The sequence below is a fragment of the Phocoena phocoena genome, chromosome 20 (genome assembly GCF_963924675.1).
Source record: "Phocoena phocoena chromosome 20, mPhoPho1.1, whole genome shotgun sequence".
In the NCBI taxonomy this organism is placed as follows: domain Eukaryota; kingdom Metazoa; phylum Chordata; class Mammalia; order Artiodactyla; family Phocoenidae; genus Phocoena; species Phocoena phocoena.
In genome coordinates, this window is record NC_089238.1 from 40,413,162 (window position 1) to 40,426,275 (window position 13,114).

General features: G+C 54.0%; 1 protein-coding gene across 1 annotated transcript; it reads right to left on the reverse strand.

The window, feature by feature from the left end:
• Positions 1-213: 213 nt before the first annotated feature.
• On the reverse strand, positions 214-12,436 carry LOC136140309 (leucine-rich repeat-containing protein 29-like). Its single transcript, XM_065898379.1, is given in 7 exon segments — positions 214-396; positions 464-685; positions 877-1,071; positions 1,168-1,287; positions 2,540-2,830; positions 11,242-11,343; positions 12,404-12,436. Coding segments are annotated over 7 exon segments (1,146 nt in total).
• Positions 12,437-13,114: the final 678 nt, after the last annotated feature.

Here is a 13,114-nt window from a genome sequence, read left to right on the forward strand (position 1 = left end):
GTGGGGCAGACTGGGGCAGGAAGCCCCTTGGGTTGCCCTGATATAGTCCCACCCTTAGTCCTAGAAAAGGGGTTTTTAGCTTGGGGAAGGGGCTCTGGGGCATGTAGCAGAGGGAGGTGGGAGGCACTGAGTCAAACTCCTGGTCAAGAGGCCAGGCCTGGAGCCTCTGGAGGTGACAGAGGCTGAGCCACAGGGCTGGTTACTGACCTGGCCTCAGAGTGTTAGGGTCAGGTCAGCCCCTCCCACGAAGTGGGACTGGACGCAGGTCACCTCAGGCAGTTGGGCTTGGAAGCGCCTGACGGAAGCCATGCTGATGCCAGGACACATGGCCACATCTGCCACCCGGAGCTGCTTGCACGCCTGCCCAGTGGAACCCAGCGTTCCGCAGGGAGGCCACTGGGCGAGCGCTTGACCCGGCACGGGGCCCCAGCCCAGCCCCTACACTGTGCAGCACCGGACACACTCACTGCTCCGAGCGCTGACTGCACCTGGACAGGTTGAGGTGCTGCAGCCTTGGCCGGGAGCCGGCTGCCTGGACCCAGCCCTCGTCGCTGAGGCGGCTGCAGTGACTCAGCACCAAGCGCTCCACGCTGGGGCAGCCTCTGGCCACAGCCAGCAAGCCCTTGTCTGTGAGTGCTGGCAACAGGCTCAGTGACAGCCGCCTCAGCTGGGGGACCTGGAGCACCTGTGAGGATGGCGGGGGGCGGGTGGTGTGGCGCTGGAGCCCTTCCAGCTTCCCCTACCCCCAGCCAGAGGAATGGCTATGGGCAGCAGAAGCCAATGAGAAATGACTTTTTCCAGGCAAAAAGTGGGTTGGCCCCGACCGCTGGCTTCAGCCGCAGGGCCCTCAGCCTATCCACATCCCCAGCCCCACACCTTGGTCAAACTGGCATCAGTCAGCTTGCTGCAGGCTGTGAGGTCCAAGTCCCGTAGGGCCTGCAGTGTGAGTAGGGCGGGCCCTGTGGCCAGGGAGAAGGGTCCTTTTGCAGCTGGAGGCCCGATGCCCAGCTCTCGGGGTGGCTGTGAGAGGAAACCCCTGCTTCCCAGATTCCTCCTGAGTTTGGCCTTCAGCTGTTCCCAGAGACAGGCGCAGGAGGGGCAGGAGGGGCAGGAGGGCAGCTGAGCCCAGGGACCGCCCCACCCGCCATGACTTCGAGGGTCCCACACCTGCGGCCCCTGCAGAGTCTCCTCACTTGGTTGCCCCAAGCCCAGAAGCCCCCGGTCACAGAGCTCCTTGCACCAGGCCAGGCGCGGGACTGACAGGTGGGTGAGGTAGGTGCAGATGGCCTGCGCGGTCCGGTTGGTGAGGGGCCACGCAGGAGGATAAGTCTAGCACCCTGAGGCTTGGGCCCAGCGCTGGCATCAGGGAGAGCACTGAGGCGTCCTAGGAGGGAAGTGGAAGAGGGAGAGGGCAATGGAGTGGTGGCTTGTGCCTGTGTCACCGGGCTTGGCGGGGGTCACTAGGAAGGTTCTGCCCAAGGTTCCAGCCCCACAGGCAACAGGAAGCTGCCACAGGGTCCACGGAAGGAAGCAACAATATTCCTGTGCTGGTGAGTGTCAGAGTGGACCTGGTGGGCTGCAGTGGTGGGACACCAGGAGAAAAGCAAATGCCTAGGTTGGCTGGGGCAGGAAGGATGCAGGTGAAAGTTTCTAAGGTGTTCACCCTGCCTGTGCTCCCAGAACCAGTGGTGGACATCTGATTCTCGCTGAGCCAGTCAAATATGCTCCCTCTAGGACTGTGAGGTCACAGAGCGGGTAGGGCTGCCACCACCAGGAGCAGGACTAAGGGCAGAACAGAGGAAGCTGCTTTGTAGAGGGATGCAGAGACACGGGAAGGCGGGGCCCCAGAGAGAGCAGCTGAGAGACGCACAGTGGTGAAGCCGTGAGGATGGAGTAGGGCAGGGGAAGAGGGGCACTTGGAGGAAAAGGCTGAGATGCTTTTCAGGCGGGCAATGCTCTGGGCACAGTGCTAGACTGAAGTAATAATTTGCTAAAGAGGAAGAGACTGACACTGCAGGAAGACAGGGACGCCACCCAGAGGGACAGGGCTGAGCCCTATTGAAGGAACTGGCTTCAGTCAAGAAATGACCCTTCTGCTCCCACGTCACGTTACCTCCCTTGGACCCTGCCTGAACCATGACTGCTGTGTAACCTCGGTACCCCTTCCCCGCAGGGCTCGGTTCTGTCACCCCTTTCATCAGCCTTCCTGGCCCCCAGAACACCCACCCTCACTCCCCTCCTCAGACTGCAGTGGTCACCAATCACTTGGCTCGTGAGGTATGTGCCACCTTGTGGGCTGGGCCCCCTGGTCTCCTGGACCTCCCTCTACCTGGACCCACTGTGGGGCTGCGGGGAGGAGTGCTGGCAGCAGACCTGTCTGTCTAGGCTCCTTTCCTTTTCCCGACTGTGTCCCCAGTTCAGCTCTAACTACTCCTTGGACACAAACACTGGGCGCCTCCCTGGTGCCACGCTCCCAGTTCCCCCAATCCCTGGTCCTGGTGAGGAAGGAAGGAAGGAAGGAAGGGGATGGGACGCTCACCTTGAGTGAGGAGCAGTAGGCCAGGCTGAGGGAGGCCAGTGGGTGTGGAGCTCCGCACACCAAGCCCAGGGCCTGGGCCGATTCCCGCCCTCTCACCAGGCAGCACTCGGCCATGTCGAGGCTCTGCAGCTCCCGCAGGCCCCCTAGGGCTGAGCACCTCGCATCCGTCAGCCGCTGCAGCTTCCTCAGGCTCAGGTGCCACAGGCGCCGCAGGCCCCGGCTCACAGCCAAGAGTGCCCCGTCAGCCAGTTCTGAGCAGCCGCTGAGGTCCAGGAAGGTAAGGCCTGGTTGCTGGTGGCAAAGGGTGTCCACAGCCTCTGTGGAGAGGTCCCGGCAGCTGTGCAGGCTCAGCTCCTGCAGTTGCAGCCCGGCCACCTGGCCCAGGGCCTGCAGGGCCTCGGGTGGCAAGCCAGTGCCACTCAGGCCCAGGGCGTGCAGCCTACCAGCCTGCTCCACGAATTGCAGCAGGTTGTGGAAGGAGAGTTGGGAAGGGGAGGAATCCTGGGGGCCGATGGAGCCCTGGGCTGGGCCTGGCTCGAAGGTGAGGTGGCAGCAGGCCAAGGAGAGGCGCTCCAGCCTGAGGACACAACTGCTGAGCCGGTTGAAGCTGAGATCAGTCAGGTCCCCGCAGGCTAGCCAGACTGAGCTCACGGAGGCCGCTCAGTGCCTGCTGGACCCGCTGTGCTGTCTTGGGCTGAGCTAGCAGCATGCCTGACGTGAAAAGGCTGTTGCAGCCACTGAGGTCAAGGAAACGCAGGGCCGGGCAGCCCAGGATCAGGGCCATGAAGGAGGCCTCTGTGGGGCTGCCCCCACCAAGGCACAAGCTCTGCAAGTGCAGGCCCAGGTGGTAGGCAACAGACTGCAGCACCTGGTGTGAAGCCGGCGAGCCATCCAGGTTGGTCAGGCTGATGGCAGCAGATGCCCCTGAGACCCAGGCTCTTGACGGTCGGAAGGGAGGCAGAGAACACGGGGATGTTGTACCTTACGTTGGCCTATGGGACAGCAGCGGGCCCGGGGTTAACCCTCTGGTCTCAAGAGTGTGCTGGCCGTCGGGTCTGGGGGCAATTCGCTGGCCAGAATTAGGGCAGGTCAGGGAAGGGGTTTTCTACAATGGGGACCCACTGTCGTGTGTGGTGTCATGTGTGCTTGAGGGGGTGCTGTTGGGAAGTGGAAGCTGGGAGGATGGGTCCCACTGGGAGTTCAAGGGGATGACTACGAGGGGAGGACAGGAAGGTTAGTGACGGACAGGACTGAATGCCTATGGAGGGCCTGGGCCAGAGTGGGGACTTAGCGTGCTGAGTACAGGAGGGCTGGGGGGGAACTGGAGGAGAGCCAGAGAAGCCCCCCAGCAGCAGGAGGACAAAGTATGCTGGACCCCAACTTTTGGGACTTTCAGAAGGTGGCCCTGAGACCCATGGACTCGGCTCCAAATCCAGGGCCTCAGCTTGGCCTTAGCTAAGCAGTCAGCTTCCCCCACTTTCGCGAGAGCATATAAATAGCCCTCGGAACAGCTGAGGGCGGGAAGAAGGTACGCAGGTGTTGCTCAGCACAATCCCCCGTGGCCCAGATGCCAGAGATCTGGGACAGGCAGTGAGGCCGAGGTCCCCTGGTGGCCACACACATTCAGTGTCTCAGCCACATGAATGTTTGCAAAAATGGGTTTTGTGTGTGAGTGAAAACGTGCTCACGCACTGAGTGTGGTGTGCGCATGCGTGGGGGCGTGGGCGTGCTCACAAGTGTAGGCCCTTCAGGCTCGAGAGTTCAAGACGTGCTTGTGAGCCCTGGGGCTCATCTTTAGAGGGTCTGTCTTATCTGTCCAGGTAAGGAGGGAGAAGCGTCCCATTTCTGTGGGCAGGAGTTCATAGGATGAATTTCAGAGGCAGGGAGGAAGCTGAGTTGGCCCTGCCGTACAGGAAAGGGAGCGAGCGCGGGGAGCACACAGTCGGAGTTGGGTGGGGCCGGGAGGCAAGCTCAGGGCTAAGTTGTTGTGGGAAAAAGCTGGCTTGTTTACCAGTTTGGGGAGCCCCCAGTGAGGGAGACGTTTTTGTGGAACCTTCCCTGATCTTGTGCCAGAAGGAGCCAAAGGACAGTAGCTACAGGAATGTGTGGAACTGGTCTGTGGGGGGAGGGAGAAGAGGACTTGGCTTCTAAAATCCTAGCCCCATTTCTCTACCCCTGACCAATGCCCAGGTTGCAGGCAAGTGGTACTCAAAGGCTCTTGTTTTCACAAGCAAGCTCCCCCAAAAACCTGTCCTGTGAGTAACGGCAAGAACAAGCTGACATTCCCTGCTTGTTCTCCACAGAACATCATCAAAAGGGAACCAGAAAGGTAGAAATGACGCCTAATACGCACTCCCCGCAAGATACTTATCAACAGGATTCTCCCAGGAAGACGCGTGGAACTCATTCCCAGGTGTGGAGAATCAGCCTGGCTTCTGCCCCAGAGAGAAGCAGCTGACTATGGCTGTCCTCACGGGAAGGAGGAGCGTACGGTAAGGGAGACCAGCGCCGGGCGAATTTCACGGGAATCAGGGTGTCAAACCAGGTTCCCATTTCAGACCCTGTGGTCAGTATGGATGAGATGAGCTCTCCCCACAGATTCCCCGCGTGGACACTGGGAGACAGTGGGGTAGTGGGGACTCCCGAGGACCTGGGTCCCTCTCTCAGATTTAAGGAGAGCTGGGGAAGATCTCAGTTTGTGAGGTTCGGGAGGGTACCGAAAAGATCAGGGAGAAAAGGTTCTAGAAAGGAAAGGTAAAGCGTGCCTCCAGCCCTTTCAAAGCCCTGCAGTGACGACAGATGAGCCAATCTGATGATGAGTAGAATGAACTCTGGCTGGGGGAGTGCAGAGCGGTGCTGGTTGCCAGGCAGCACCTGCCCCCAATAGTCACATGCCACCCCCGCAGGCCCCAGCTCCAGCAGCCTCCAGTCTTCCTTTTTTCCCTGTCTTCCTGAGTGCTGGCTGCCAGGAAAGTTCTTCCCTCTCCCAACTGCCTTCCTGTGAACAAGGTAGATGAACAGCCCAGCGTCCAAGTACAGGGCTGGCAGGTGGCAGCAAAAGCTACCCAATAATGGGGCAGGGCCTGGCTTAAAGGACTTCGAGCTATGGGGCCAGGGTGAGATTTTAGACTGCCTCCTTGCTCCCCACTGTTTTTCTTGGTGGGGAGGAGGAAGCCTGTAAGCCATCACCGAGGTGGTCTACCTGGGACTCAAATACAGGAGCCCAGGAGCAGCCTGTTAGGGATATTTATCATCTGCGGGGGCAGAGCAGCAGGCTTCTGGGTTCTGGTCCTTGGCCCCAGTGTAGGAAAGTCCCCCTTCCCAGGCCCTAGGAAGATGCTTCTAAAGGCCTAAGGGAGGACTACACAGGTACCTGCTCCAGCTTCAGCCGCCCCATCACAGAGGGGCTGACTAGCCCCCGGGCTCCTCCCTTCCCAATGCCAGCATCTTAAGAGTAAATGCGAAATCATTTGGAAAATGCCCTAAACTTGCTAAAAGCAATACATGTCCCTTGACTGTGAGAGGCCAGGACTCTGTCATAACTACTGAAGTCCTGAGCTGAGATGGCAGGACTGTGTGCAGACTTGAAAAGCCATCTGACAGAGACGTGGCCCTCCTGTCTGCTGGCACAGGAATCCAAAGTTAACACGCCTGTTTTCCAGAAGCCCTTTGAGAAAATATATGCCCTGGCGCCCAGAGGCTTTGGTCTCCAGAGAGGAGTCAGACCTTGGGGGTCATTTCCAGAGGCGTTATAGACGCCTTGGGCAGGAGAAGGCCGCAGGGGGTGGGAGCCGTCCTGAGTTCTTCAGTGACCAGCCCAGTGGCAGGCAAATAGCACCCCCGCCCTGGTACGGACAGAGCCTGGGTGTATTGTTGGGGTGCTGCCTTTGTCTACCTTCTTATTTGAGAAAAAATGGAATTAAGTGGGGGCAGGTCAGGGAGAATAAGAAGTCACGAAGTCTAGTATCCTAGCCTGGCCTGGAGCCATATAGGCCCCAGCTTGGCCTTGGTCAGCCAGAGTCTTCTGTAGCACCTACTAGCTGGGGCTCCACCTCCTTATCAAGCTGCTGAGCCCTGGGAGATGGTTCCTGCCAACAGGGTTCTGCAGATTGGTCTCTGGGACATGGTGCCGGCAGGGCCCTAGATGCTCAGGTATCTGTGGCCTGGCTTCCCAGCACTCCCAGCCCTGGGGGTGGAGTGGGGGACTGAGTTTTGCAGAGGCACCAAACGGGTCTTTGTCAATGTTCTATCTGGAGTTCAAGAGTTAGCTGGAGAAGCCCCAGTGCTAAAATGGTAGACTCTACGATCCCAAACTCTGACCCTGGTCTCCTCCTTTTCCTCCCTCCCTTACTCCCATACCAATCTCACCTTTATCCCCGGGGCCTGACTGCCCACTTGGCTTCTTCTATGCTCTCCTTCTTTGCTGGACTCCAAGAGGCCTCCCCCGGATTACCTCTCCTCTGGGTCCTTGTGGCCCTGCCCATCATGCTGCTGTCTGTGCCCATTCTCCTTGCCCCCTGCCTGGCCAGGGATGATGAGACCGCTGCCTCCTCTGGGTGTGTGCTGGGGATACAGAATTGTGCCCGAGGAAGCTGTGGCCTCCCCTCGTGCCTGCACTGTCAGCACTGGCCTGCCCACTCCCACCTCCTCACTGCCTCCCCCTCTCTTCTCACTCCCCTCAGACTTCTCTCCAAGCCCACTATCTTCTCCAGCCCCTGACGCTACTGTAGCTCCCTCCCCTCACTCCAGCCTTCTTACAGATGATCTGACCATTTCAAAAAGAAACCAAAGCCCCTCAGGTGGGAAGGCCCTCCCTTTTCCCTGTTCACATCCACCAGCCCACCCCTGGCAGGACCCATCCTAACCTCCTTCCCTCTCCTGCTCTTTGGTTCAGGGTGACCCCCTTCTCCCGGCCTACTGAGCCTGTCCCCCACCCTCTCCTCTGAGAACCCTGCCTTTCCACTGCCCGTTCCCCAGAGTCCACAAACACCCCGGAGTCTTAGCAAAGGCCTCCCTTGATCCTGCATCCCCTCTTCTCACCTTTCACCCCCTCCCCTCCACTGTCAAGCTGCTTGGAAGCACATGGGCGCCCACACCCACTGTGGCCACCTCTTTACCATGGCTTTGCCCACTTACCCCTCCACCACTGTCCCCACAGAATCACTCATTCCCAGCAACAGCTCCTCTCTGGCAAGGTCACCAGCATCTGGGGGCTCCCCTGAAGACTTCCCACAAGTGTCCTCTCTGCCATGCCATGCTGCCTGCTATGGATGGCCAGTCTCCCCTGATGCTCTCTCCCACTGGGGGTTCCGAGACTCTGCCCTCTTGGCTCTCCTACCTTCTAGCCTGCTTTCCATTCAGGGTCACCAAAGAAGAGAAGGACCCAGTCCATAGACCAGTGGGTTATCCATGGGTTGTTCCATTCTAACGCGCACACACACACACACACACACACACACACACACACACACACACACACAGTTTCCCTCCACATGCACCCAGCAGACTTCATCCCATTCCAACTACTTTGTTTTCCACACCTTCTTCCTGAGCACCAGATACTGGGAGCCATGATCTGATGGACCTCTCTCCGGATTCAAGGATGCAATATGCCCAAACCTGAGTTTACTGTCTTATTGCTGGTCTCTGGCCCTTCTCCTAAACTCTCAGTGCCCTCTACCACATCACCTAAGTCAGAAATTTGGGTCATCCTAGACCACTCCCTCACATCCACAATGATGGAAGTCCTTTCCATTCCATCCCTTTGATACATTGTAATATGTCCCTCTGCTCCCCCCTCATTGCTCTGCCTTAGTTCAGGTGTCCTTATTGTCTGTCAGAAATATATTAAGCAGTTTCCTCCTGATCAGGGTCCGGGCCTCCATTCTCCCTGGCTCCAGTCTATCCTTGGTATTGTCACCACGGTGATCCTTACAAAAGGCAATTGACGACACTCTTCAGGCCCTTTGATGGTTCGCCACTGCACAGCATGGAGACTGAGCTTCCTGACTGGCACTCAAGCCCTTCTATTGTCTCATGCTCCCCTGGCTGGGTTCAGCTGTTTTCTGTTTATTTTTGGCAGGGGTGGGTGGGGTGGGTGGGTCTGACCCCTCACCTACTCCTACTTGTCTATTTAGCAAGCATTTATTGCTCTCTGGAGATTTAGCCCAAGCATCCCCTTCTCCACGAAGTCTTCTGTGAATCTTCTCTCTGCATCCTTGGTGAGCCTCATACGATTTTGAGTGTAGCACCCTACCCCCTCCTTTTGGCTTGTGCTGTCTCCCTCTCACTATCAACTCTGGGTGCTGTGTCAGCCCCAACCCTGCACTCCTAGGGCTCAGCAGAGTGCTGGGCACAGAGAGGCAGTAGCACCACCTGAGTGAGGGAGGCCCCTCCCTGTGTCTCTGGTAACTTCCCATCTTCCTCCTGCTGTGTGAATATTCCAAACCTCTGCTGAGGCCCTGGCCTCTGCCTCCTACTTACTCCCCTAAGACAACCTGGCCTCCACGGTCACCACACAAAGAACCCACCAGGCTTTAAGGAACTGCCTCAGCAAACAGCTTCACATTGCCACCCCCACCCCTTCACTTCCTCAGGAGAGGTGACATCCTCTCCATCCTACCCAAGACCAAGCCTTGTTTACTGAAGCCTGTCTGGCTGCCACCTCAGGTGGTGGCTGCCATTCCTGACCTCTCTCCTCCCTACACTCACTAGTGACTCCTTCAGCACATAAACACATTAGAGATTTCTCCCAGTTAAAATCCTTTGTTTAGCCCACCTCAACTTCTCTTTACAATTCTATTTATTTTCTTCTTTTCATGGGGAAATTTCTTGCAAGTGAGGTCATCCTCTACATATCCTTTCTTCTCTCATTCACTCTTCAACCTACCCAGCCTTTTTCCCCAGATGCCAAATGTTACTGAAGCCATTGGTGACCGCCCTGTATGTCAAACATCACGGACACTATCTGTTCTTTATTTTCTGGACTCTTTGTGGGATTTGACACTGTTACTCATCCACTCAACACTTGAAATGCTCTTCACCTTTGACTTGTGTGTCCTCCTCTCGCTGGGATCTCCTCAGCCCCCTCTGTAGGCCCCTCCTCCTCTCCGTGCCTTTGGACTGGTGTCCGCTCGGGGGCATTCTCTGTGGCCTGCTCTTCAGGGCTCCTCGGGCTCTCCCTAGGGGAAGGGACTCAGATCCATGGCTTAAACGCCCACCTGTTCTTTAATGACACCCACATATATATTTATTACCTAGACCCTTCTCTTGAATTCCTCTCTCAGAAACCCAACTGCCAACTGGATCTCACCATTTAGATGTCTTATACTTCAAATTTTCAACAAGTTCAAATCAGATTCCTTTAGACACTAAGCTCAATGACACTGGAGAGAGAACTCAACAACAGACCCTACTTAAACACACACATTTAATATATGACAGAGGAGGCTTCCAACTCATTATACATAAATGGTATTTGGGCTATTTGAAAACTAATCAGTTTAGCTCCTTACCTTAGAGCAGAAATAATAATAAATTACACCAATAAAAAATATAATTAATATAAAAATTCAAACCATAAAACACAAGAAACAATTTTGCTGTGAGCCTAAAACTGATCTAAAAAGTAAATTCTAATTAAAAAGAAAGACACAAAATATAAGTATATATTTATCAGATCTCTGAAGAGAGGCAAAGGATCTCTAAAGCAATGGAAGAAATAAGAAAGAAAAGAAGTTCAGAATCAACAACCTAGATATTTAACCTCATAACAGACACGTATCTACAAATAAAATTAAAAGGCAAATATATTAGGAATGTATTTCAATAAATATGTAAAAGGTTAATCTCTTTAATTATAAAAAGTTCATACAAATGGATAAGAAAAATACTAAGACCCCAATAGTTAAATGGACAAGGAACACAAATACACAAAAGAGGGAAAGGTAAATGGTCAGCTCATGAGAATACTGTTCAACCTCAGTGATAATCAAAGAAGTCAAAATTGAAACAAAGAGCTATCATTGCTGCCCTTCAAACGAGCACAGATGCCTGCATTCACCTCCTAGTGGGCTGTCTCCCTGCACTCCGACTCGCCCTCTCAGTCCACTCTGCACTGCAGATGTCTAAGACACAAATCACCACATGTCACTCCCCTGCCTCATATTTCTTTAAAGGCCCCACGATGATAACCAGGAGAAAGTCCCAGCAATGCCACCTGGCACCTCTCGCTGTCTGACCCCTCTCTAGCCTCATCTCCCACCACTTCTCACACACACACCTAAGTTCCAGTCATAGGGAACCTGTGTGGTCGTTTCCAGACCTATTTCACATTTTGGTGCCTTCACCTGTGCTGATATGAGTTCTGGAAGACCAACCTTCATCCTCATCCTATTCCTTCAGGAAGCCTTCCCTGATGCTGCCAGTCTCCTTCGATGTCCTTCTTCATGTCCCCATGGCACCCCTCATTCCAGTGTCACAGCACCGAGCACACGACATCATGATCACTCACATATTTGTGTTTCTCCTTCACTGGACTAGGAGCTTCTCAGGGGAGTTTTATTCATCTGTAGAGCCCCAGCACTGTACCCAGAGCCAAGCATGTATGAATAAGTATGCAGGAATGAGTGGATGAATGATGCATGAGCAGGGCCAGGAGCAAGCTGAAGTGAGAATGGGCCAGGTGAGGGCGGGTACCTTACCTCCCGAAGGGCATTCTGGGCTGCACAGCACCAAGCCCGACTCACGAGGGAGGCCTCTTTCTGATCTGACAGAGGCAGGAAGCTCAGAATATATGTGAGCATCTGAGGGAAAAAGAATGGGCATTGGGGGCTGTTAGTGCTGGTGGGGGCCTTTGGAACCTTCTCCAGCTGATAGCACAGTAAGTCAGAGGGGACTAGAGCACTGGCTTCTAGTTCATCTTGGATCCTAAGCTTCATGGAGTCTTCACTTCCCCTCTCCAGCCGCCAGGTATCTTTACTGGGAATAAACCTCTCCTGAGCACCACCTGGATGCAGGTTTGCTCTGACTGATAAAAATCAAACTTCCTGCTCAAGTTGGTAAAAAGAACCTGGGCATTGGGACCAGATAAACCTAGTTTAGATCCTTATTCTCTCAAGTGACCTCTCTGAGCCTTACTTTCCTTATCTATAAAAAGACAATTGTAGTGAGATTTAAATGGGTTGTTGTGACAATTAAATAACATGGTAAAGTGTCTTGCATAGGATCTAGAACACAGCAAGTCAGGTGTTCCTTCTCTGATCTTCAGGAAGTTACACTGGGACCGCACTCTTTTCCCATCTTCTCCACTGCCAACTAGGCTACTCAGCTGACTGTTAAGATTCTCAGCAAGAAAATCTTAACAGCCTGGTAGGCTTAGACTCTCACTCCACTTACGCTCTGTGAGGCTGGGGGTGCGTGGGAGTGGAGGCCCTATTAGGGACTGGGGAAGGGAGTTGCCTGTGAGACCAGGAATTATCTGATATTAACTCTTCTTTTCTTCTGGAATCTTCCCTCCTTGACTTCTGTGACGCTGTGTTTTCTAGGGCTCCACTCACCACTCCAACTGCCCTGTTTCTGGATTCTTCTGTGGCTCCCAGGGTTCAGACCTGGGCCTTTCAGTCTGTTACTTTCTAGGATAATAAATTCATTTGCATGGCTTTAACAGTTACCTCTATAGGAATAACCAGCAATTCAATATGGACATATTGTTTTATCATTCATGTGCTAGTTTAGTATTGCCAACTCTCCACAGGATTCTTCATCCAAATGTTTTACCATCACCTTCATCTCAACCTCAGTCCAAAGCAGCCCCTCCTCCCAACTTTCCAGCCCCTGAGCTTCAATGCCAACAGTGCATCTCACCTGATGATCCTGATAATACTGTGTACTCTTCATGCTCTTCTGTCCCTTGCTCTCAGATATAGGTGTAAAGCACAGGCTTTAGGCCAGGCTAACTTAGACTCATTCAAATCCCAGCTCCACAGATTCCTAGCTGTGTGACCTCAGGCAAGGTACTTGAACTCTCTGAGCCTCAGTTTCCACACCTGTAAAATGGGGATATTAAAAATCTAGATCATAGTCTTATGATGGGGATTAAATTATATATACATAATATAATTTATATATATATATATATATTTAATAGATATAATATGCTTCACATCTAGTAGGTTGTCCATAAATGGTTCCTGGATTGCTGTTACTAACATTTCTGCCTTTGAAAACTTACCACCTTAGTAGCCCAGATCTTCATCACCCCTGCCTTCATTCCTTCCACAATTTCCCACCTGATCTCCCTGCATCCAGGCTCATCCTTGCTAATCATTCCTCACAATGCAACAAGGTTAATTTTCCTAAAACACAGCTTTCAGTCTCAGTGCACTCCTGATGAAAACCTTCAGGGTTTCCCAGTCCCCTCAAGACAAAATCTCTTCTCCTGGGTCAGCATTGCCAGGCCTCCATGCCTGACTGGACCCATGATTCCAGAGCTTCCACAATCCAGTCTCCTCACTGTCCTACAAACACAGCATGTCTATTTCCTTATTTCCTTTTGCCTATGTGGACCTTTTCCCC